Source organism: Festucalex cinctus, chromosome 1 (genome assembly GCF_051991245.1).
Source record: "Festucalex cinctus isolate MCC-2025b chromosome 1, RoL_Fcin_1.0, whole genome shotgun sequence".
Lineage (NCBI taxonomy): Eukaryota > Metazoa > Chordata > Actinopteri > Syngnathiformes > Syngnathidae > Festucalex > Festucalex cinctus.
In genome coordinates, this window is record NC_135411.1 from 6,782,017 (window position 1) to 6,808,181 (window position 26,165).

Sequence of the window (26,165 nt, forward strand, 5' to 3'; positions counted from 1 at the left end):
TTTTGTTATTTCTTAGAAGTTGGGGTAAAATAAATAAATAAATAAATAAATACTAGTGCTACTAGCATAACACATGCCTACTAGTGTTATTAGTGAAGTTTACTAGTAAGGTTTAAATGCATACTAATAATATCCTCCTGACTACCAGGAAAAGAAAAATATTGTCCGATCACATTTATTTTGATATTCCCAATATTTGTGAAGTCACTGGAATACTGCAAAAGAAATTTTTGAAAAAAAAAAAAGTTTTTATTTTTAAGCTATGATTTGTCCACTACAGAGGACATTTTTTAAAACTTAAATGCTAGGCTCAAATACAGTTAAAATAATTCAAACAATACTTTAATATGTTATTAAGAGTCTTATAGAAAACATGCTAACAACATTTAAAGCCTAATTTTGTTCAATAAAAAGTGTTATACAGTAAACTTATTTTCCCTCTTCCCTCAAAAGTGCTTCCACTGAGGGAAGCCATTTTCTTTTATGATGCAATCCAAGGTAGCAAAGCTCCACCCCTACACATTTGCTATCATTGGAAAGCTCTGAATGTCCTTTATAGAGCACAAAATGAGTTAATTCAATCGTATGCACTGGATGGGAGATATTCAGGTTTAAAAAAGGTCCACTACAGAGGACAATTTTGAATTGCTGGTAGTCAGGAGGATATGCCGATTGTGTCACTAGTAGTGCGAAATATACGTACGAGTCTGCTTGGGCCCAAAATTGTCTTCCTGTTAAGGACTCAGCACGTACGTTAAAGTGCATCACGGATGTCAAATCAGGCAGCTTCCCATCGAACGTGACTTGTTTGCATATCTGCTGTAATACTTTTGACTTTTGGAGCATTCCCATTAATTAAGCACTCGAAGCGCATTAGATGTCATTACCTTCATTAAGCTTAAGCTGCTCTTAATCAGTTCCATCCGTCCAACTGAGGCCTCGCTCTTGTTCCCTCAATGTGGGAAATGAACCAAAGCGACACACTCATGATGCGCATGGATACTGTTTAAGATTTGTTAGGTGGGGGGGGGGGGGGGGGGGGGGGGTTCTTGTCCTGTATTGAAAGGTTGTTTGCAATGACAATATCTCTCCATGCATGGGTCACTGTGACACATAATGCGTGTTGAGTGTCCTCTAGCGGGCTAACACACGGAGCCTCGTTACTGCAGCCAACGTGACAATACTTTTTTTTTTTTTTTTTATGAGAGAGCTCAGAATTGTTCATTCGGTAGTCTTACTGATTCAACGTTTTATCATCATTGCTCTCTTTTTTTTTTCTTTTTTTTTAAACGTTATGTGTGCGTTTGTGTGCGTGCGTGTATGTGCGCGTATGTGTGTGCGTGCACGCAAATACGTGTAAATTTATACTCATTAATTCACCTAAAACCTCATAAAAATCCCATTACCCTTCATCTTTTTTTTTTTTTTTTTTTTTTTTTTTTTAGAGCTCAGAATTGTTCATTCGGTAGTCTTACCGATTCAACGTCTTATCATCATTGCTCTTTTTTTGTGTGTGTGTGTGTGTGTGTGTGCCTGCGTTTGCGTGTGTGCGTTTGCGTGCGTGCGTGCGTGCGCGTGCGTGCGTGTGCGTGCAAATACGTATAAATTTATACTCATTAATTCACCTAAAGCCTTATAAATATCCCATTACCCTTCGCCTTAACCTGGTACTTCAGAATCTTGCCAGAGTCGTGAGGTTTAAATGGTCAGGAGACCAGAGAAAAGGTCAGAAAAAAATAAAGAGAAAAGAAAGATAAATCAAAGTGAAATCCAGCACCGACCAAACACTTCCTGCCTTCCCCATGATTACAAAATCAAAGTCTTACGCCAACCCCGGAAGCCTCTAAATTCCAGCAAATTTAGCGAGATCTCAAGAGACCAGAGGAAAAACTAAAGAGAGGAAGGAGGGAAGGATCGATAAGGCAGAGTGAGATCCATGGAAGCCAGTACATCCAATCCATCAAAGTGAAGTCCAGCACCAACAAGACCCCTCCTGCGTGGTTACAAAACCAGAGTCTTATGCCAACCCCAGAAACCTCAAACTTCCAATAAATTGAGATCTCAAGTGACCAGAGGAAAAACTAAAGAGAGGAAGGAGGGAAGGATAGATAAAGCAAAGTGAGATCCACAGACACCAGCACCCACTGATTCAAGGGGCTGTGGGAGGGAGAGGCTACTTCTGTTGAGTTTCAGTAGATGCTGGTGCGACGGATCTGGCATGCATAAGGACCACCACCAAAGAAAGAAGCCGTCAACCGCGGTCCAGCAAAGCGAGCACCGCCCCCCCCCCCCCCCCCCCCCCCCCGAAATCCCCAGGCCGCGGCAGCACCAAGGCCACCCCCAAGCCACCCGAGCGGACACCGGTCGGTGAGCCGACCCAGACGCCCGGAACACCCCCCGCCCCATCCCCGGCCCACACCCCCGAACCCAAGGCCGCAGAACGAGGCCCAGCGGGCCCCCACAGCGCCCCACCGGTCCCCAGCCGCCATCCCCCCACGACCCCCCCGCACCCCACCCAAACCCGCCACCCACCACGACCCAGGCCCCACCACCCCCCGGCCCCCAAATCCCCGAACACACCCCGACCCCCAACACCCAACCCCCCACCCACCCATACCTCCACCCCCCCCAAACAAGCCGCCCCCCCCCCCCCCCCCGACGACCGCCAACCCCCCCGCGAACCCGGCCCCCAGCGATCCCCCCCCCACCCCCGGAAACCGGCACCGGGCAGCAGCGCAGAGAGGGAAAACGTGCCCACCCCACCTCCAGCTGTGCGAGAGTAGCACAGCGGCGGGAGGGGGGAAGCAGAGGAGGAAGCACCAGGGGAAAAGGCGGAACACCAGAACACCGAGCCCGGTGGGGAGAGGCCCCGGTCGTCACGCCAGAGTACTAGTGACACCTAACCCTGTTACTGAGTCCGCCAGCTCGCCGACTGGCGAGCTCTAACCCTTACACCGTGAATGTGGCCCCACCCAGTGTATATACAAGTGTGTGCGTGTGTGGTGCATTAAAATTGGGAGCAGGTGAGTCGGAGCAGAGGGAAAAAATTTCCCCTACTCCGACACACCCGCACCCCCCCCCCCCAAAAAAGGAGGGACAAAGTGGTGGGGCAGGGACACAGATGGGGGGGACCACAGCGCTGCCAGGCACTGCAGTCCATCCCCTCTGATGGCTCCCCGCCCCAACTCACCCCTCCCCTTGGACATGAAGTGCATTAAAATTGGAGGGGAGTTGAAGGGTGAAGACGGTGTTTCCACCCTTCCCCACCCCACCAAGAAATGTGTTGTGTGCCCTATGTGTATATTTACAAAGTGTATAGTGCAAAACTAGTGAAGTGAGTAAGAGGAGCGACCAGCGGGGCCTCACCCAACCCGGCGGGTGTAGGTGGCACGCCCGTCCCCCAGCACCCCCCACCCCCACCCGCCCCCCACCCCACCCATCTGGCACCACAATAGGCGGGCCGCCAGCGCAGCAGGGCTACTGGACAGCCCACCGGCCACCGGAGCCCGCCCGGGGCGCCAGGAGTTCTACCGGAGTGGGGCAGGCCTCAAACCCCCGCCCGGCCCCCGGAGCCCGACGCCCGGGCCGGGGAGGGAGCCCCAGGCCCAGGGAGAGGGAGGGGGAGGGGGCGGGGGGCAGACAGGGAAGGGGGGAGGGGGAAGCGGGGGGAAGACGACAAGAAGGCGAAAGGGCGGCTGCAGGGCAGGAGGGGGGGGGGGGGGGGGGGGGGGGGAGGGAGGGCGACAAGGGAAAAGGGACCGGGAGGCAGAGGAGGATGGGCGGGAGGAGGCGAGGAGGGAGAGGCGACGGGGGGGAGGAAGGGGGAGGGGAGAGGGAGCCACGGGGCACACCAGAGGCCCACCCGCCCCGAACCGCGCCGCCGGGCACGGAGCAGCGGACCGCGCCGGGACGGCGCCGCCCCCGGGCACCAGGGAAAGCACCCCAACACCGCACCCCACAGGGGGCCCAGGGAGCGGCCAAGACGCAACCGCTACCGAGCAGACAACGGGGGGGGGGGGGGGGGGGGCGGCAGAACCACCCCCGCCCGACCACGGGGGACGGCGTTCAGAAAATTGACTAATTAGCATGCAGTAACACCAAGTGTTGATGCTTAGTGCCCACTAGAAATAACTCTTAAGGAGTTAGTGAGTATAGTGTCGTATAGTGTGGTATGCTCGAGCCCACTAGCAGCAACTAGGTTCCTGACTATATAAAAATAAAAACAATCAGATACAAAATACCAAATACAGAAGCAGCGAAAACAGAAGTTGTAACGATGTGGTGGCTCTCGTTAACAGGCAGAATCTTGGCAGGATTAAGTTGCCAAATTAAGATTAAAATATTCTATGTACACCATGTAGACCATATTTGTTTAAATCTTGATACTTGATTTTTATTTAAGGCAGAGATTTTTTCCATTGAGATATAATTTATTAGTAAGTTTAACCAGTGGTCGATATTTAGAGATTGTTTATTTTTCCAATTACCCTTCATCTTAACCAGATACTTCAGAGTAGGGGTGTTAAAAAAAAATCGATTTGGCAATATATCGCGATACTACAGCACGCAATTCACGAATCCATTCAATAGGCAGCCGAATCGATTTTTTAACATCCATTTATGATGAAAAAATATTCAACAAAAAGTCTAACTTTCACACCTTAAGCATGGAAGAATGTTATATTAATGGAACATTAAGCCTTAATATTTGATTTCAATGCTGTTCTAACATGAAAAAGGTTACAACCTGTTTGTTAAAAACAGTGGCTCGCAGTTATAACACTGAAGTTTGAGATCAATAAATAATACATTTTCACACAAATCTTACAGTGTACATGTACAAGTTTACTGAATGGTATTTTCTAAATTGAGTAAAAAAAAATCGTAACAACCGACTTGTAAATTCATATCGGGATTAATTGGTATCGAATCGAATCGTGACCTATGAATCGTGATACGGATGGAATCGTCAGGTACTAGGCAATTCACACCCCTACTTCAGAGTCTCGCCAGAGTCGTGAGGTTCAAACGGTCAGGAGACCAGAGAAAAGGTCAGAAAAGAAAAGAAAGATAAATCAAAGTAAAATCCAGCACCAACCAAACACTTCCTGCCTTCCCCATGGTTACAAAATCAAAGTCTTACGCCAACCCCAGAAGCCTCGAAATTCCAACAAATTAAAGAGATCTCAAGAGACCAGAGGAAAAACTAAAGAGAGGAAGGAGGGAAGGATAGATAAAGCAGAGTGAGATCCACAGACACCAGCACCCACTGATTCAACCAGCAGTGGGATGGAGAGGCGAACTGAGATTGGCTCCAGCACCCCCCGTGACCCTTGTGAGGAATAAGCGGTCAAGAAAATGGATGGAAGCTCATAATACGATAATTATCACGATATTGTGGGGAGGTTGGCGATATTTAAAAAAGGTCACAATATTTAAAAAAAAAAAAAAAAAAAAAGAGCGCATACAAAAAAAGCACAATATTTGTGCATAACAGCAATGCATATAAACCACCTACGATCTCTAATAATAATATTAGTTGTTCATGCGTGCACACATTGAGTTCCTCCACATATTGATTCGATTCACAAACATATTACGCCATCTTCATCTGACAATTAGAGTAGATTTTAAACATAGAAGGGCCAAAGCATCCCTAAATGAAAATCAAATTGCACTACAACAACTAGCCACCAGAGGGTGCTAGAACTGCACAAAATGGAAATCAACCTGACATTTTTTTAACAGATGTGCTGCTTTTAAATATTGTGAACATAACATAAACATGTTTTAATATCACGATATTGCCCTTATCGTTCCATCCCTCGCGAACAGAGCCAGTTACCAAAGTAGTCGTCGTCGCAAATACTTTGCCTTGCCTCACTTGTAGAACTCGAGAAAAGGTCATGAGAGCTAAAAATCCTCACTTTAACCTGGTCAAAGAACATCGACTGGCTTTTACATAATAACACATTCACTGAAAATCTGATAAAAGAAGAATACAAAATTATCATATATATGTTATGCATTAATGCAATCCTCAGTCGAGGTTGGGGCAGCGCATGCGACCCCAGGATTTTTATTTGTGCAATGTGTAATTGCACATCCACAACAGTAGGTGGCAGTATCATGCGCGAGGAGTATTTGCAGAGGTGTACTTGCAAAAATTTTATTGACACAATTATGCTATTTATAGCTACAGTGGAGAGTTGGTGCGGGCACAAAATGTTTTCTACCTGAGGGGTCCGTCACAAAAAAAAAAAGAAAAAAAAGAAAAGAGAAGCACCGCATTAATGTGATTGAGCAGCGTCACACTCAGCAAACAGGAACTCTGAAATAAAAAGTACTCTACTCTGAACAGAGCACCTGAACGCGCTTAAAGTAGCGACGATGACCCAAATATACATGGCAAGTACATACACACATTCCATGGAAAGACATTTCTCAACATTGTGAAGGGCCATTTTATGATCAATAAAAACTTTCATATTGAAGACCAGGTAACACACAAGGCCTAACTAGTACTAGTCAAAGAATAATACAACGCATAATGTACATTTTGTAACTACACATTGAAAGTTCTAATTGGGATTCTGATAACCAAAAATTAAGAGTTATTGTCAACCCCCCCACACAAATTTTTTTGACAATAATACGCAGCCCCACGAGTCTAAATAATATGGTATTGTGGTTATTATTGTGTTAGTGGAATATGAGATATGAAGCCAAATCCAGCCGTATTAGTCCATCTCAGGGGGCGGCCATTTTGCCACTTGCTGTCGGCTTAAGATGACAGCAATGTTGCTCAGGTAACAACCAATCACAAATCGGCTTCAGAAAGCAGGTGAGCTGTGATTGGTCGTTGCCTGAGCTGAGCGACTGTGATGTCATCTTCAGTTGACAGCAAGTGGCAAAATGGCTGCCCCCCTGAGATGGATAAAAACGGCTGGATTTTGCTGCATAACTCATAATCCACAAATGTAATATTCATCAAAATGTCATGTTTAAATAACATATTATTGTCAAGAAATGTTTAAAGTTGACTTCCACTTTAATCATACATCACTATTGTAGTAAAAGTGAATGAATCTTCCAAAATGTTTTAAGGTCTTTATTTTGACTGTAAAAATACAACATTAAATCAGTAAATAAAACAATACAATTAATTGACACGTTTAGCCATTTTCACAGAGGTAAGATTTATTTTTTTACATGCCCTAGTACTGGTGGTGAAAGATTAATAAATAAGGTTCGGATTTATTTTAATTTTTTTCCCGTCCTCACTCATAATAAAAATGCAAGTATAAATTCAACATATTCAACCACCCAAATTGCATCACACACACGGGATCTATGAAGAAAAATTAAAGTACTTGAATGCCTTTAATAATAATAATAATAATAATTAAAAAAAAAGGTTCATAAATTGGTAGTTCAACTAAAATAGTGCAAATTAAAACCAAAAATAAGCAAAATGTGCAAACAAATACAGTCAGAAGCGTACACATGATTTGATCCACTGGCCGTACATCGATAACCAACATATCGGCACCACCGCAGGTAACGTCCAAAATTTTGTATTTTGACTCGGAAATCGAAAAACGTGTCCTTGTGGCGGACGCTAATTTTACTATCCTTTGTGCACCCGCGGATCCTCCGGCGGCAGCTCCGAGGCCGACGTCCTCGATGACTGCAAACAGCGGCCGCCAGTCGGCGCGAGTGGAGAGGAATGATGAGCATAACGACAAGTCATCCGTCATAAGAATTAAGACTAGCAGCTGGCGTTTGCGTCCGCCGTAGACGAGACGCTTTCGAGAGCGCGAGGTTGCCGCGGAGACCCTACGAGTTGCCGGAAGCGTTTTCATTGCTCGGCGAGTTGGAAGAGGAAGACGACGACGAGGAGGGAGAGAAGTTCATCCCGGATAAATCCGGCGGGTTTCTGGCGGTGTTCTGCCCGTTGAGGCTCTTCCTGCACACCGGGCATGTGTCGTGCTAAAAAGGGAAGAGAAGGAAACAAAAATGGAAAATGGAGGAATAAGCGGCCAATAAAATGGATGGATAAACTTGACTGCAATGGAAAAACTACGACCCCTGGTGTTCATACCAGGAAACAACATTTTGCAGTGCCATATACAGTCAAATATCGGTTTTCCAACATAATCCGTTCCAGAAAGCTGTTCTAAAAGCGATTTGTTCGAAATCCGAAACAATTTTTCCCATTATAATTAATGTAAATCATTTTAATCCGTTCCAAGTCTAAAAAAAACTTTTTCTAATTTTTTTAAAAATTTTTTTTTACTATTTTACACCATAAACTGCACTGTATCCTGTTTACCATTAATAGAAAAGGTGTATATATATATATATATATATATATATATATATATATATATATCATGAGAGCCTGTCTTTTGAATGGTTCGTTTACGTGAACGGCTCCCGAATGAACGAATCCCCTGAAAGAGCCAAAAGTCCCATCACCTGCTATTAACATTTCTATTGAATTTTGTAAGTGATGTCACTTGGTTAAATCCGCCCCATGTCATTCTTTTTTTATACGCCGCCTCTCATGTCAACGTCATTGTTACATTTGTGGTTTGTTGTTCTTCATCACAGACACTTGGCATGTTTTTCCTCGTCTCACATTCTCAAATCCAGTTTTAAACCCGATTTAGGGCCCTGCAATCCTTGTGAGGAGAATGTACAATCAATTGAAACGTAAGCGGCCATCAACTTAACTCATTTGCTCCCAATAACGTGTAAATACGTTTTTTTTTAATGTTCTAAGTTTCCCAAAGATGTATTTATACGTTTTTTTTGTGTGTGTTTTTTATGCTAGAGTATACAGAAGGCTTTGATGCAGCCTCTCAACTGCAAAGAACGGTTGCAAAAATGGTAGTTATTACATAAACGGCCAGCAGGTGGCAGCAGAGCAAAGGAGATCAACCAGGGCCATCTAGAAAAAATGCTCAATTACTTACAATTTTAAATAGATTTGTGAAAACTGATGAAACTTAGCTCTCTTCTAATGCTAATTGCTGCAAAACGGAAACAGATAGAAACATACTTTTTTTCCTGATGAAAGAAGAGACTTTCATCTTTCTTTTGATAGGTTCCATGCTTTTATAGCAATAGAACACAATATTCTGTGGGCCTTGCAAAATCAGTCAAAATCCAGTAAAACAGCCGGGAGCGAACGGGATTGCGAAATGTGAAAATGGCGGCAAGAGAATGAGTTAATCATTTAAAAAAAAATTAGAGGCATAAAAATTGGGCTATTTTTCTTCGCGAAACGAGTGCGTGATTGCGCTGTTATACATATTATAATGAGATGTCCCAGTCGGTGCAGTACCTGTTCAAGCCAAGGGACGACACAGTCATTGTGAAACAAATGATTGCACGGCAGCTGTCTGACGCTCTCGCCGACGCTGTAGTCCTCTCTGCACACGGGGCACTCTAAACCAGCGCCTGCACGAGCAAAACAACTCATCAACAAATATGTTCCATATTGATCATTGTTTTTTTTTCTTTTTTCTTGATACGTACCCACATGTTCTTCTGTGATGGTGACTGTTGGCAAGCTCTTGATCCTTTCTCTATCGGCTGGAGGAGGACCCGTGTTTTCAAACTGGTTGAGGAGCTTCAAGCGATGCAGGGCACAATTTGAGCAACACATTTTGTGTACTTTGTACTTTAATCTGTTGACGGCACACTGGGGCATTGACTTAGAATTTTACTTCCTTCTTTGAGCATGCTCATAACGCTCAACACATTTCCCAAATCATCTTTCCCCAATGGAATGAATGGAATGGCCATCAATCCGTTCCAGTCCACCAAAAAACACAAAAAAAAACAAAAAAAAACGTTTTTTTTTTTTAAGATAAATAGTCCTCCCCAATACTTCACAAAAAAGCGACAACAATAAAATACATATACAATTATAATGAATTATGAGTGAATCAAAGTGTGTCATCTTAGATCCTCACTGCTCAGGAGACATTTCTTGAATGAATGTAGTATAAAAGACGCTTGTTCTACCTGTGTTATGATGGCATCCAGTCCATTTGCTCCCCACGCATAATCCATTGGGTTTGAATGAAGCACACCCCTGCAAAGGTTTTCAACCATTTAATATGACTTACGCAATGAAAAAAAAAAAAAAGTGAAAAGTACAGTTGTTACCCACCATGGTCCCATTCCAATATTCGGCATGGCCGTTGGTGCTATGATCCCATTGACCAGCTGTTGGATAATTCTGTATTAACGGCAATTAAAAAACAAAAAACAAAAAAAAAAAATGTATGTTTGACATTGACATTTGCCTTGTCGTGATAACATGTTAACACAAGGACTTTTTGTTAACCACAACACGCGAACAATCGTCACACGCGGTTACCCCTCTAACGTGGGAACTCCTTCATGGCGCGTGCCCTGTCGTTGGGCCGCGTGCCGACCCCGCGGCGGGTGCGCACCCGATCGTTGCTGCGGATCGAGTTCCTGTTCCCGCTGGGTTTCGGCCTCTCTGTTATCTTCTGCCGGTTGCCAAGTTCGGAGTTCAAAGTTTTCATTGAAAATTCCCAGAGTGAACGGACTGTACCCGGGAGGGAAGGTGAACAAGTGCTGGTGATTCATGATGGGCTGGGAAAAAAAGACAGAATGCGGATGATTTCACACGAATGGCGTGAGAGTGCAAATTGCCTGAATCGACGGCTTGAACTGACCTGAACGGGTATTTGCGGCTGTTCACTCGCGGAGGATGTGGATGGCGAGCTATCTTCATTTCTGCATGGGGGGTGAGTAAAATATGTACAATACTTGCACTGAGCAACAGAATTTCAGTATTTTTCCTTATACCTTCTTTCATCTGGCAATTCCTCAATGAATCCAGATTCACAGCGTGGACAGGTAAAGTCCTTCAGATAATGACACCAAAATGAATGTCGCATTAGTACATTTCACTTGGAGGAACATACTAGGCTCTGAATATCGCACAAAATGCGTATTTAGTATTGATGGTTTCTTCAGAGGTTGTTTATAAAATGACTACAATGCATTCATCACATGTCGGCTGGATTTCAATAATCATCATTACTTTGGCATCAGTTTCAAAATGTTGCTGCTCGCCTCTTAACTGGAACACGTAAGAGGGAGCTGTTCTTTTCTTACAACCCTCCAATGGCTGCCTATGCACGTCAGAGTTCATGTAGAAATTCTTTTTTTTTTTTAAACCACTGAGGGCCAAATTATGTAAACGTTGGCAGGTCGTGGGCCAATGACATTTATTTTACTCACGTACACACAAAATAATTAAAGATAAACTTGAGTAAAGATTGAGATGAGAAAAGGGAATTATGAATAGGCATTGAAGAATAACACCGAGACATCAATTACTAGATTGTAGGGCAGGGAATCTTTGACTGTCTCACGATTTGATTCGATTACAATTTTTGTGTCTATGATTCGATTCAGAATCGATTTTCGATTCTCGATTCAAAATTATTTGATTGACAAATTATTTCTGCTTCAATTTACAGATATGCAAAAAAATTGTTGTCTACCCCAGTCTGCTTTGCAAGACAAAATGACAAATAGATACATTAAAGTTTTTTGTTTTTTTTTAACATTTATTAATTTTGTGTTGTGCCATTTTCCACAAAAACAGCATGTGGGCTACAACTGCCTTTTCCCCTTCTTCTTCATTACTAATTTAAATAAAATCAATTTTTTGATATTAATATCAATTCGATTAATAAATGAGCATCTCGATTCTTTTATGAATCGATTTTTTTGGCACACCCCTACTAGATTGAATACACATTTTCTGCTATCTATAATATACTACTAATGAAGGGAAACAGTTGAGCACAGACCGACAGAATTGAGTAATTTTTTGAAGACAAGGTTTCGCTATACGATTATAGTGGGAATGTGTCCACCAAGTTTAATAACTAAAGTACTACGAGTACTTGCTAGCAATTCGCAAACAAGCGTGGCTAGCGACGTAACTCTGTTACATAAACATAACCATCCCACCATTCGTCAAAGTCAACAACACATCAACCGCCGCTCGGTTTGCCTTACCGGTAAACGCGGGCTTATCTCCGCTGAACACCGGTGGCAGAAAAACCGGCAGGACGACGGTAAAGAAGCTTCAGCCATTTCTCCACTCAACAACACTGGCAGGTTTTCACCAAACGATCGCGAGAACGGACTCGCCAACGTGGGGGCATGGACTTGACCTATTCACTCCCGAAGAACGAGCGATGAGGCGAGTGGAAAAAAGCGTTCGAACTAGCGCGCAGCAGCGGACGCCCGTGCGGCCATTTACTATGAGAACTGACGACATTCCGCGATGCATTCTGGGATAGGTTGTGCAAACGTAGAGGAGGCACCGCCGATAAAAACGGAAGAGGCAAGTGCACATCCGGCAGGTGCCTTATGAACGCTTTATGACCTGGCTTCACCCTCAAGTTTTCTAGTATTTTTTTTTTTTGGTCTAGAAAGTATTTTTTTGGTCTTATTATGTGCAATACTAATAATGACTATTTGGTAAATACTGTTCTTGTCCTGGGTACTTTTTTCCCGACATAAATGTAACATCATTTTGATTTTTTTAAACCCATTTGTTTTCTGTTTTCACAATACGTTTGTATCTTTCTTAAAAAGCCCTCAGATTTACGAAAAGTATTGTATAATTGATGAATATAATCTATCTGAAAAGCCCTATTATTTATTTGTCTATTTTGAAATGTACTTGATATTTTGTATTTGACTTTGACAAAAGCTATACTTCTATGTATCTTGTTCAATTTAAAAAACAAACAAACAAAAAATACTTTAAAAAATAAAATAAATGCGCAACTCATTGAAGTACATACTTCGTGCTAGCTTTTATTTCGGGAGGGAAAAAAAAGAATACCGGAAGTAGTGCTCTTGTTTACGCTCTCAAGTTAGCAAGTGTGAAGTAGCCTCAGTAGCATCGATACAACATTTGTGTATGCCTGTTGACATCGTTTGTAAAATTACATTCCTTTTCTCCTACGACAATGGAGTCTAGTGATACAGGTACATTCACACTGTTTCGTTTAATTATTCTATATTTGCCCGCAGTTTCAATGAATATTAGCATCCGGCGTCAGTTAGCATCATGTAGCCGAAACGACTACAGCCTTGAACGTCGTAACTAGCATACGACTCAGCGTGCGAGCATAATCGTTAGTTCATACCATGAAATTAACGCACACATTGTGTTATTCATCTTCCGAAATAATAACACGTTGACGTACCAACGTGGGAACGTCTGTAAAAGATTCCTAATGTTGCTTGTCATCTTGCCCTTTCAGGGAGAGGAGGATGGAAAAACAAGAACGCACAACCACAGAAACAGAAGATGAACATGAATATTATCCGCCAAGAGCAACTAATAGCCGAGAAAAAGAAGGAAATTGAAGCCAAATTGGCGGAGCAAGCCAAAATTCATGCACAAACCCCAAATAAATGTCTGCCTGCAAGGTAAGTTACATACTCATGTAGTGTTAGCCTTTAGCAATCAGAAATTGTGTTTGTTAAATTGCATTAATGTCAGCTTACATACCCATTCTGTTTTATTGATTGTAAGGTAAGTTAAGAATGTCTCCTCTTGTGATCCCAATAGTTCTCCCACTATGCAAGGACCCTCCTCCAACAAGTTTGTAAATGATGGCAGCTTCTTACAGCAGTTCATGATGATGCAGAAGCAGAAACCTAACAGCACTTCTGGTTAGTACTGCAAGCTGTTCCCGTATGATTTGTGTTTTAAGTGAATATATTTAGACAGTAAGACATTTCAAACTCAGAAAAAAACTCCAACAATGCATTAAATATAACTATAGAAATCTAAACAATGTGGGCATTCTATAAATTAGGGGTGTTAAAAAAAACCGATTCGGCGATATATCGCGATACTACATCGCGCGATTCTCAAATCGATTCAATAATAGGCAAAATCGATTTTTTATTTTTTTTTTATTTTTTTTTAGGATTCACACCTTAAGCATGGACGAATGTTATATGAACGGAACATTAAGCCTTAATATTTTATTTTAATGCTGTTTAAACATGAAACAGATTACAACCTCTATAAGACTGAAATTTCAGATAAATAAATAATACATTTTCATATAAATCTTACACTCTACAAGCTTACTGATTAGTATTTTCTAAATTTGAATGAAAAAAAATCGCAACAATCGACTTAGAAATTCGTATCGGGATTAATCGGTATCGAATCGAATCGTGACCTGTGAATCGTGATACGAATCGAATCGTCAGGTACGAGGCAATTCACACCCCTACTATAAATCTATAGAAGCTGGCATATATAAAGAGGAATGATGGGGTGAAATCACTTTACTATATTACAGTACTTAATTACATTCAAAGGTCCATCTTATGTTATAATACCCAAACAAATCTCTAGGCTTTGATCTTCCAATCTAGTGCTTGGAATGTCAAAAGTTAAATGGAGTATTTAGTGAGATTTTATACTGCCCAAAGACTTGATTTAATTTAATTTTGTACGTTACTTCACAATACATATATAAAAGTATCAGTAGTAATTAGGGGTGTTAAAAAAATCGATTCGACAATATATCGCGATATTACATCGCACAATTCTCGAATCGATTCAATAGGCGGCCAAATCGATTTTTAAACATCCATATTTGATGGAAAAATATTCAACAAAACGTCTTAGGATTCACACCTTAAGCATGAAATTAATGGAACAGTTCGTCTTAATATTTTATTTCAATGCTGTTTAAACATGAAACAGATTACAACCTCTAAAAGACTGAAGTTTCAGATAAATAATACAATTTCATTCAAATCTTACACTATACATGTTTACTGGTTAGTATTTTCTAAATTTGAATTAAAAAAAAATCGCAACAATCGACATGAATTCGTATCGGGATTAATCGGTATCAAATCGAATCGTGACCTATGAATCGTGATGCGAATCGAATCGTCAGGTACCAGGCAATTCACACCCCTAGTAGTAATTAAACATATTGTAAAAAATATATTCGCTTTGTTCTGTGTTTAAAAATGTTCAAAATATATGGTTTCATTAATAAAAGTATTCTAATTAGTATCTATACAGTAATTATCACAAACCTAAAGAATTTGATCTAGTTGTTGTGGTGTGAGCTATTATTCCACTATTTAATTTAATTTAATTTAATTTTATTTTATTTTATTTTATTTTATTTTATTTTATTTTATTTTATTTTATTTTATTTTATTTTATTTATTTTTTTTACTGATGTTTTAAGTTTTTGCTTATGGTATTGTTTCACTACTGGACTCGAGGTACTTTATATAGGAATACTATCGAAGTAAAAAATACTTGCACCTCACATGCACCTTTTTGTTGATTATTAATGCTTTTTTTTTTTTTTTTTTTTTTTTTTCAAAATTATTCGATGGGATCATTAAAAAATATCCTTTAGCTGCACAAATAGTGTTTAGGCGATAACTGTTGTTGCTGTACCTTTTTTTTTTGTTTTTATTAATTTGCATTTTTTAAATTAATGTTTTGTCTAGGTCCCCCCAGTGACACCAAAAGTCAATCATCGGCCCCCGGAGGAAACGCGTTGCAAAGAAAAAACATCTTCGTAGGCAAACGTCCTGGCGTCGGCAGCATGCTCAGCCAGTTTAAGAGCTACTCGCAGTCCAAGAAGAGTCCAGTTCTCAGCCAGAGGCCAAGTGTGTTTTGCTCCCCAGATGACGATGATGAGGAGGAAGAGATCGATTTCGCAGAATTCTTAAATATGAAAGGTAAACGGAGCTCTGCACCACAAAATGGCTCGGACAAATGTTGGGGTCATCCCCTGTGCCGTGGCTCAAGACTGCCATTTTGTCACACGTGACCAAAGAGTTTCATGTACTGATAGCCTGCTTAAAGTTTCTCCCCCAGAGGACCCAGACACCAGACTGATTATCAACAAGCTGGCCTCATTTGTGGCGGAGGGGGGACCCGAGCTGGAGAGGATGGCCAAGGAGGACTACAAGGACGATCCCGTTTTCTCGTAAGTCTGAAGGACACATCCTCTCCTCCACTTTTATTTGAACTCATAAACTTTTTCATCTCCTGTGTTTGTTTTTTTCCCCCCCAGATTTTTGAACGATAGAAACAGTATGGAGTATCTATACTACAAAAAGAGAGTTGCCGAATTAAGAAGGAACGCTCCAGCGCCCGATAACACGCCAGTTAATGGTAAGGCGAGGTCTTATGGCAGCGCCGATTCCTTCATTGTAGAAGCTGAAATTTGCACTCAGGGGTGTGAAAACATATGGCCCGTGAGCCAGAACTGGGCCGTCAGTTGGGCCAATCAGAACAAAAAAAACAAAAACCTGCTGTTTTTCCACCAAAATGAACTGTTGTTGCTAATTTTCTACACTGATGGCCGTTTAACTCATTCACTCGCCGCCATTTTCACATTTCGCAATCCCGTTCGCTCCCGGCTGTTTTACAGGATTTTGACTGATTTTGCAAGGCCCACAGAATATTGTGTTCTATTGCTATAAAAGCATGGAACCTATCAAAAGAAAGGTTGAAGTCTCTTCTTTTATCAGGAAAAAAAATATGCTTCTATCTGTTTCCGTTTTACAGCAATTAGCATTAGAAGAGAGCTAAGTTTCATCAGTTTTCACAAATCTATTTAAAATTGTAAGTAATTGAGCTTTTTTTTTTTACATGGCCCTGGTTGATCTCCTTTGCTCTGCTGCCACCTACTGGCCGTTTGTGTAATAACTACCATTTCTGCAACCGTTCTTTGCGGTTGAGAGGCTGCATCAAAGCCTTCTGCATGCTATAGCATAAAAAAAAAAAAAAAAAGTATAAATATGTCTTTGGGACACTTAAAACATAAAAAAAAACATATTCACACGTTATTGGGAGCAAATGAGTTAAATGGCATTCTGATATAATGGCTTTGACTCAAGATGAAAACATTTTATGCTCAAAATTCAAATTGCTCTGCAGAATGTGTGTCATAAAAGAAAAAAAGAGATTGAAATATTTGTGACCTGTCATCATTTTATAGTTTATTAGGCTACGGACATGCTGGTCTTACCCACTTGGGATCAAACTTGGGTGGAAGTGGCCCCTGAATTAAAATGTTTGACACCCCTGGGCTAAAATATATTACACTGTCAGTTGCCGTTAGGTTGAGAACGTTATAGCTCAATTTAACATACAAGTTTGCTCTTATGATGATACATTATCATTACTGTCATATACAATGCATTTTATTGCACCAGGTACTTTTTAATTTACTGGTACCTTGACTTGACCTTGACTTATTTTTGTAGATTTGAGCCGTCGCTTGACAAATTTTTTATTTATTTTTTGTTGTTGATAAAAACACAGTTCTCATTTAGTTTCATATTTATTGCTATGCTTGCAAGTAGTTGTACACCTATCATGTCATGTTTCCTAGATTACAAAAAAAAGACACATAACCTACTTTTTTTTTTTGTTTTGACGAATTTATCTCAATGCTGTAACTCATACAATTAAAGCTCAGTTTGTGATCTCATCATCATCATCATCATCATTATCCATAAACCAGAAAGTAGCCTGCTAACTAAAGGATGGACAAATTTAGCCAAGTTTAACATTTTCTATCTCCCCCGCCTACTTTTTATTTTTTTTAAACTTCTAAACAAGCGATTTTAGACCTAAATTAAGTTGTGAACTTATGGTAGGGAGATTACAAAGATGTCGTTAACATAGTGAAAAAACTGACAACAATAAGTACAGGTATAAATCGCAGCAGGTGTGTGTCAATATAAAGTATATTAGTTGCCATTGTCAACTCAATTCCCCATTCACCAGTGCTGTCCTCGTTGCTCCTCCTCCCTCTTCTTGTTTTATCCTCCATTAGCTCTAGACTGGTGATGTATGATGCCAGTTGAGTATGGTACAGTAGTAGTGTCATTTGAGCCCCAGTACTGATAGACTGCTTAAAGTCTCCCCCCCAGTGGACGCGGAAACCCAGCAAGTGGCCGAGGAGCTGGCCAAGTTTGTGGCTGAGGGCGGCCCCGAGGTGGAAAGCATCGCCATCGAGCGCAACCGCAACAACCCCACCTTCAGGTCGGCGTCGTTCAAAAACGACTTTTTACACCAGCCAATTTGTCGTTAACCTCGCGCTACTTTTTACTGTGTCCTTCCAGTTTTTTATTTGATCACCAAAACCCAGCCAACCGTTACTACAAGGCGAAGCTGCGGGAGTATCGCGCCGCGGCGGAGTCCGGGGCCGAGCCGCAGAAAGCGGCTGCTCCTCCTCCACGAGTCCAGACGGCGTTCTCGCCGGCGTCGCGACAGGTGGACGATACCACGCCGCCCGTCAAGCGCAAGAGGAAGAGTAGATGGGGGGCCGAGGATGACAAAGTGGAGCTTCCCGTTCCGTCCATCGTTGCCCCTCAGGAACTTGGCGTGCCAGACCCCAACACGCCATCGCTCTCTGGTATTTGACACGGGTGCACGGTACATGGCTGGAACTGTTCATATGTGCAGATTTTGCGCTAAATACTGCAGAACCTCGTTTTCATGATTATACCATTCCAAAAAAATCTGACGAGCAGACACTACACATTAGGGGTGGGTGATATGGCCTAAAAATGACATCACGATATTTCACAGAAATTTGCAGTGACGACATTTTTGACGATATTGGTAATAATTAATGAACAATAGCTTTGTGATTGATACTTCAGAATAATAGCACTTTTATTGCAGCAACACTATTTAAGCCACCTTTTTTTCCACAATTGAAATGTAAACAAGTGCAAAAATAGCAACTGTAGCAACTGGGGGGTGCGGGGGTGGGGTGGGGTGGTTCACCAATGATACGGTAGCTGCCAGTTTGTGGCGTCATGCGTTGCACATCGCAGGCAGGTGTATTGTTAAAAAGTGTTTACCCTCTGCGATTGTTTAGGCAGTGGTTTTTTTTTATTTTTTTTTTATTTTTTATTTTTTTTAAAGCATTATATCTGACCCCTTGTAACAAGTGTGATATTGACTTGTGTTGAGGTAATTTATCTGCCAGTAGATGGCATCATTTGTAAGACATTGGTGACAGCTCAGTGCATTTTTCTTTTCATATTAAGAGTAGAGCTGTCAAACGATTACATTTTTTAATCAGATTAATCACATCTTAGAATTTTGATTAATCATGATTAATCACTGATTTAAAAAGGCTTTTTCCCCCGCTCATCCTGCTTTTTCTACTCAATTAATTATTTGCATAATTTAAAATGGGAAAAAATGACCTATGGCATATGTAAACATTTATTAAATGCTTTACTTTAATCCATGTAGTTATGTTTATTGCTCAAACTCGAACTTTAACGTAACCATCCGCTGTCGGCTAAAAAGGATCATCTGCGGTCAAAATTAATAGTGTGATTAATCTGTGGTAATACAATGATTAATGCGATATTTTTTTTGTGATTAATTAATTAGTTAATGGTTTAACTTTGACAGCACTAATTAAGAGCTATCTAATCTTTGACATGAAGTAACTTGTGAAATTCTGCACATTTTTAAAATTGGAAAATACAACACCAGTCTCCACAAATACATGCATTTATTATTATTTTATTTTATTTTTTTAACTGCTAATTTTTGACGTGGATGTGTCTGCTGCATTGCGACTGGAATTCCCCCAGTGCATGCATTCCAAGTAAGGGGAGATTTAAAAACAAAACAAAAAACAAAAGTGGCGTTAGAGGAACTTTAAATTAACTTAAAATGAATGCACTAATTTTGACATCACTAATATAAATGCATAAAATAAATAAGAAATAAAATACAATATGATACGTGAAAATAAATACAAAAATAAAAAAAGAATATTATGGTCATGTCCCTTCTGTTCTAGCTCAAGATCTTCAAGGCCTTGGTTATAAGAAGGGGAAGCCCGTTGGTCTTGTTGGTGTGACAGAACTGTCTGAAGACCAGAAAAGACAGCTAAAGGAGCAACAAGAGGTACACACTAGGTGGAAATAAAAAAAATAAATGAGTTTAGCTCAAGCCCACAAGGAAAAGAAAGAAGGTCACACCTGGTTTGTGACCAGCTGACCATTGCATGTGAGCTGTGAATCGACTCCTTTTGCAGATGCAAGAGATGTATGACATGATCATGAAGCACAAGCGCGCCATGGCCGAGATGCAACAGATGTGGGACAAGGCCATAAAAGACCACCAGCACGAGTACGACAGCGACGAAGAGGTGGACCAGGAGGCTGGCACCTGGGAGCATCAGCTGCGGAAAATGGAAATGGAGAAGACGCGAGGTACGCCGCTGACAAACGCTTACTTGCGTTTCAATCTGCAGCTTCCAATGCAAATGATTTTGATTGCGTTGTCGTGGCTGATTTCCTCAGAGTGGGCGGAGTCGCTGACAGATATGGGCAAAGGGAAACACTTCATTGGAGACTTCCTCCCTCCTGAGGAGCTGGAGAAGTTTATGGAGACTTTCAAAGCACTCAAGGTCGGCTCTTGTTGGAATTATCTTTAACTCTTTGACTGCCAAACATTATCCAAAAAAAAAAACCCCAACAGTGCCAACCGATTTTGAGCATTTTAACTCATCTTTCAAGGCAAACAAGATATTGTGCGCTACGACTACATAAACATAAAAAAAAAAAAAACGTTTCTACCTTATTCCGTTCTTTAGTAATCGCCATTTGAAAATATGTCATTTGAATGACCTTGAAAAGATACATTTTTTGCATAACAGTGACTTAGATTTATTTATTTTTTTGGACGCTCTGTGAATTAGATTTAATGTGACAAAGGCTTTGATCATTCACGTCATCCTTGAAAATGTTTAATTTCATCATATCAGTCATGTTTCATTGTAATTTCATATACAGTGAGCCCATTGGAAAAAAAAATACAATGCTGCCATCTGCTGGCAATAGTTAGTGGGTGTTTTTGATTCCACAACCCAATGAGCAGGCAGTGCTGCACAAGACGTTGCACTGCCCATTGAGAGAGAGAGAGAGAGAGAGAGAGAGAGAGAGAGAGAGAGAGAGAGAGAGAGAGAGAGAGAGAGAGAGAGAGAACTTAGTAAACGTCAATTAACGTTTATGGCAGCATTCATTAGGATTTTAGCATACGTCATTAAACGTTTTTGGCGGTCAAAGAGTTAAATAACAAGGAAGGTCGTCTGTGTGTGCCCTGTGATTGGCTGGCAACCAGTTCAGGGTGTACCCCGCCTACTGTCCAGAGCCAGCTGGGATAGGCTCCAGCACCCCCCACGACCCTTGTGAGGAGCAAGCGGTACAGAAACTGGATGGATGGATAACAAGGAAGGATATTATTATTTAATATACTCTCTTTAAAAACAAAAAAAACAACAACCTAATATTAAATAGTTCAGAGTAGTGTTCATTTTATCCGCCATTTTAAAATTGAGACTGTTTTAGTCCAATTTCAGTTTTTATCACAGTTAGTCAACCTAATCCTGTTTTTATTTAGTCCATTTTTAGTCGACTATATAGCTAGCATTTTAGTTTTTATTGTAGTCCAAGAAAACATTTTATTTGTCTAGTTTTAGTCAACAAAAGCTGTCAACTTTTCCGTCTAGTTTTTAGTCAGGGCAATCATTTTACTACTGTCTATTTTTATTTTAAAACTGTTTCACATCAAAATTTTCTCTCACCTCTTTGATGAAAACCAACGTCAGTGGCTACTAATATTCATGCTATGAGCTAGTAAGTTAGCCAGCATGAGTTAGCGGTCGGATTAACATTATTGTTGGAACGTTATAGCCGTGGATTAATAAGTTATAACTATAATTTATGTTGTTATTTATTTATTTTTTTTCTTTTTGCCGTGAATCGTTTGTGCATGTTGCACTCGCTAGCTGCCAGTCAGATTAGCAGAGACAAGATTACAAAAAAATGAATAAATAAATCAGAAAATATTCGTCTCGTTTTTGTTCATGAACTAAAATGTCCATAAATTTTAGTCCAGTTTTTTTTTATTAAGTGAAGTACATTTTCATCTCGTCTTCATTCGTCGACAAAATTACATACTGATTTAGTCCCACTTATTGTTTAGTAATGTGTTGTTGTTTTTTAAATCTACTGTAGTCTAGTGTTAGTCCGGTGAAAAATATGTGTTGACGAAATTATTTTTGTTTAATTTTCGTTGACGAAATTAATAGTTCACAGTGTCTACTGCAATGCAGAACTAGCGCAACGTAAGTTATTGAAAGAAGAGACAAGCTATTACTTGATAAATCCCCACTTGTCATCCGTGTCATCCATGCTTCTTTTCATTTGCCCTCTTTTTTTTTTTTTTTTTTTTGTGAGAAGGGTCAAAAGCAAGACCGGCATGAACGCACATCTTGGGTCCCTTGCTTTGCAGGAGGGCCGTGACCCGGATTACTCTGAATACAAAGAGTTCAAGTTGACGGTGGAGAATCTGGGTTTCCGCATGCTGATGAAGATGGGCTGGAAGGAAGGTGAAGGCCTGGGCAGTGAAGGGCAGGGCATCAAGGCTCCCGTCAACAAGTGCGTATTCACCTTTACAGTTGCACAGCCAGTCATTTCGTTGAGTTACGTCACTACGTCGTCCTGAATAGAGAACAAAATATTGATTGTGTCACAACCCATTTCGTTTCATTATATGCCACTTTGGTATCACATTGGATTCATTCTGTATGTATTAGTACAGTGTTCCCTCGTTTATCGTGGGTTCATCTTTCGCGGCTTCACTGTTTCGTGGATTTTTTACAGCGTACCTTATTTATTTATTTATTTATTTATTTTTATTATTTAGTTTTTTTTACATGCTTTTTGTTTTTTGTTTTTTTTGGTGTTTGCGCGGCCGTATTTCTCGAACCCTAAGTCCAACCGGGGAAATACGAGGCCTTTGCAACGGTGTCTGTCCCGTCGCTGCACGACACTGCATTATGGAGATAGAAAATATATATACTGTGCTTTATAACAAGTACATTAAAAACACTTACTTTTAATTAAAAACAAAACAAAGTTGTATATAAAAAAAAACAAAAAAAAGCATCCATAATAAACTAAAAATTATACCAAAACAAAAAACTAGAGATGGGCGAGTACCGATACCAGGTATCGGTATGGGGCCGATACCAGCCTTTTTTCAAGTACTCGAGTACTGGTGACGCAGACGAGTACAAGTGAGCGATGGCAGAGGGGGAAGACGTTAAGTGAGTCCTCCTTGCCTGTAAGTGGCGCTAGCTTGCAGCAGTTTTTCACTAAAACTTCACCGGTTTGGAAATACTTCAAAATTGTGAATCTTAAACTAAAAGAGCATTTTTGTGAGCATTAAGACTATTGAAGAGTGACTGTGCTGGGGTTTTTTTGGTCAAAATTAAAGGAAATATATTTGTTTAAAAATATATTTTAGTGATTTTTTTTATTTGTCAAAATGTACTACTGGTATCGGCAGTTGGTATCGGTATCGGTGAGTACTGAGGGTCTGAGTATCGGTATCGGTCTGAAAAAAAGTGGTATCGAACATCCCTAAAACATAATAAATGAAAAAAATTCATACTGTGATTTTGCTGTACACTGTGATAAATATAAAAAAAAACATACTTTTAATAGAAAAAAATGAATGTAAATGAAAAAAGGAACATATATTATCAATGAAAAAGCATTTATTCTATAATAAAGTAAAAATCATACAAAAATGAAAAGACAAACGAAAAAATATATCTAAATAACGGATTTTTTAATTTTTTTTGTTAACACGCATTTCCATTATCGCGGGTAGATTTTGGAAGGGAACACCCGCGATAACAAAGGAACACTGTAAAACATTTTTATCTCATATCCAACGTCATTTAAATTAGTTTTCATGTATTTATTTTTTCAATTTTAGCTGTTGAGCATGTTATTGCTTGAAGAACCGGCTTACCCCGGGTTTTCACCGGATGCGGTTGCGGCGCGGTTGCGGTGCGGTTGCGGTGCGGTCCGGCGACGCAAGCAATTAGATTCCATTCATGGTGCCGTTTACACCGCTTGCGGGTGCGTTGCGTGTCGACTGCGGAAGGCCTGCGGCGTGCCGCAAGCCTTCCGCAAGGATAGACCTATTTTCTATTTTTGCCGGACGCCGCAGCGGTAGGCCTCCGGCAAATGGCAAGCTAGCACAAAACACATCGAGCGGGACAGGAAGACCGACACAGTTTCAAAATAAATTTCCGGTTACCTTTCAGAATAAAATACTCGCCAGCTCCTATTTCGCAAGCTTTTCAGCAAAACGTGACGTGGGCGTTGCCGGGCCATGTGCTCATTCACGGTTTAGACACCAGCGAACATGGACGAGGAGAGGTTTATATTGGAGGTGGAAAACCACAAAATAATATATGACACGGCACATCCTTTTTATAAGGACTGTAATGTATTGTGAGTTTGATGTTCGCGATTGCTTGTTGTGCCCATCTCGCTTGCCGTACTGAGCGGCAGCCGGACGCGGAAGACAGAAATAAAGAGTGGACCCGCACTGACCCGACTCTCGTTATTAATATACTTTACAAGGACAACCAAAAAAAGGATGCTGCATGGAATCTCATAGCAGAAGAAGAAGAAAAAGTTAAATCAAAAGAAGTCCACCTCTCTTTCTGCTTCTCTGTTGAGCACAGACATTCTGTATGTTTGTCGTTGTGAAATGCCACATGATCGCGCGCGCGCGGTCCCGCGAGACACGTTGGGAAGTGGGCGGCGACGGAGCTGCCGGACCGCAGCTGTGCGGAGCCGGTGTGGATTGACAAAAAAATTGACCCGTCCGGAGCACGCAGTCAAGACGCACCGCACCGCAACCGCACCGCAACCGCATCCAGTGAAAACCCGGGCTTAGAAGGACAACTTTTATGCGAAAGTGAAAAATGATCAAATACTTGGTTGGATAATGTGATCAGTTCTGCAATTTGACCGCATTTTGACCTCAACAATCAACACTCCCCCCCACCCTTTTTTTTTCTTCTCATTTGCCTTTTATGTCAAAGAATAGAACAGTCAGTTAGGATACATGACACTTTGTTTAGTTTGTTTTGTCTATATTACAGGAAACAAAGCGAAAGTAACTCTTTATGAAGCTTTACTTTTAAAATCCCTGTTCCTGGTGATCGTTTGTCAAGACAACTTTTTTTTCTTTACATAACTGGGGAAGACGTACATAATTCAATACCTTCTTGGCTGTCGAACGTGATTTAGGTGCTTTTGTAATCGTTCGCAGGGGTACGACAGCGATGAATGGAGCAGGCTTCGGCGTCGACCGTCCGGCGGATCTGGCAAAAAGCGATGACGAGTATGATGCCTTCAGGAAGAGAATGATGCTTGCCTACCGCTTTCGGCCTAATCCACTGGTATGCACCTGGCTCCTACTCGTTTCTATACAACACCATAAATGTGTGTAAAAAAAACAAACTGTAGGTATATGGATGATTACTGAATGTAATCAAATGTTTTGTTTTCACAGAATAATCCGCGGAGGCCATATTACTGACAAAAGACCGCTGCTTACGGAAATGGAAGGAAATCAGTGTTGTCAAATTTCATTTCCTTGCACAGTAGAAAATATTTGACCGTGTGTGAGCGGTATAAACAAGGGTGGCAACCGAGTTTCCCGCTAAATGTTAGGTTTCATCCCAACTGCTTTCCGTATCAACAATTACTGTACTGCGTTTCACCAGAAATCATTAAAGACAACCTGTACATTTATTTCCATGTGTCCCACATTATTCCGTTTTCAGTGTGTCTGGTTTCAAAGCCCTTCTCTTTGTTTCATAATTCTCGTCTGCTTTAATTACATTTTCCAGTGTTAATAAAATTATATTACTGCATAAGTAGGCACTAAAGGCTGTTCGGGTGTTTACAGTTTACCCATGCATGATAACTATTATCAACAATATTAATTTCCCCTGGTTCTGAGCGGGAGGGATTGCTGTTTGGAGGAGCCTACAGTAGTCGTCAGGAGAGTGACAGATAAGTGAAATCAGACCTTCACTCATTCCCCAAGGGGCTTTACTCGAGATAATTATAACTCTGAAACCCCCAGCCAAGCAAAAGTCACTCTAGAAATGGCCAAGACATTAGTAAGTGACGACTTAACCACACTGTAAATCTCT

The 26,165-nt window shown here is 41.0% G+C and overlaps 2 protein-coding genes across 4 annotated transcripts; one reads left to right on the plus strand and one right to left on the minus strand.

The window, feature by feature from the left end:
- Nucleotides 1-7,096: 7,096 nt before the first annotated feature.
- Nucleotides 7,097-12,408, minus strand: LOC144014041 (E3 ubiquitin-protein ligase RNF126-like). Its single transcript, XM_077513536.1, has 9 exons — nucleotides 12,082-12,408; nucleotides 10,855-10,913; nucleotides 10,722-10,782; nucleotides 10,397-10,638; nucleotides 10,187-10,255; nucleotides 10,039-10,108; nucleotides 9,547-9,640; nucleotides 9,353-9,468; nucleotides 7,097-7,992 (listed from the first exon to the last, which is right to left on the minus strand). The coding sequence occupies exons 1-9, from the start codon at nucleotides 12,157-12,159 to the stop codon at nucleotides 7,840-7,842; spliced, it is 942 nt and encodes a 313-aa protein (XP_077369662.1). The 5' UTR covers nucleotides 12,160-12,408; the 3' UTR covers nucleotides 7,097-7,839.
- A 9-nt stretch (nucleotides 12,409-12,417) lies between these two features.
- On the plus strand, nucleotides 12,418-25,758 carry sugp1 (SURP and G patch domain containing 1). 3 transcript variants are annotated; one of them, XM_077513505.1, is made up of 14 exons: nucleotides 12,418-12,549; nucleotides 13,344-13,512; nucleotides 13,655-13,758; nucleotides 15,586-15,819; nucleotides 15,947-16,070; nucleotides 16,158-16,258; nucleotides 18,016-18,139; nucleotides 18,220-18,512; nucleotides 19,929-20,035; nucleotides 20,166-20,343; nucleotides 20,434-20,540; nucleotides 22,427-22,572; nucleotides 25,274-25,403; nucleotides 25,517-25,758. In XM_077513505.1, exons 2-14 carry the CDS (start codon nucleotides 13,391-13,393, stop codon nucleotides 25,541-25,543), a joined length of 1,797 nt encoding a protein of 598 aa, XP_077369631.1. In that variant the 5' UTR covers nucleotides 12,418-12,549; nucleotides 13,344-13,390; the 3' UTR covers nucleotides 25,544-25,758. The 3 variants fall into 3 exon arrangements, with proteins under 3 accessions (XP_077369631.1, XP_077369613.1, XP_077369623.1); XM_077513487.1 differs by lacking the exon at nucleotides 12,418-12,549 and adding an exon at nucleotides 12,899-13,065; XM_077513497.1 differs by lacking the exon at nucleotides 12,418-12,549 and adding an exon at nucleotides 12,899-13,065 and having other exon boundaries at nucleotides 18,028-18,139.
- Nucleotides 25,759-26,165: the final 407 nt, after the last annotated feature.

Coding starts and splice junctions, on each gene's coding strand:
- LOC144014041 (XM_077513536.1), bottom strand. CDS start 12,159: ATGGCTGAAGCTTCTTTACCGTCGTCCTGCCGGTTTTTCTGCCACCGG. Junction 10,256..10,396: donor GGAGTTCCCACGTTAGAGGG/GTAACCGCGTGT, acceptor CCGTTAATACAG/AATTATCCAACAGCTGGTCA. Junction 10,109..10,186: donor AATATTGGAATGGGACCATG/GTGGGTAACAAC, acceptor AAACCTTTGCAG/GGGTGTGCTTCATTCAAACC.
- sugp1 (XM_077513487.1), top strand. Junction 18,140..18,219: donor CGCAACAACCCCACCTTCAG/GTCGGCGTCGTT, acceptor GTGTCCTTCCAG/TTTTTTATTTGATCACCAAA. Junction 20,344..20,433: donor GGAAATGGAGAAGACGCGAG/GTACGCCGCTGA, acceptor TGATTTCCTCAG/AGTGGGCGGAGTCGCTGACA.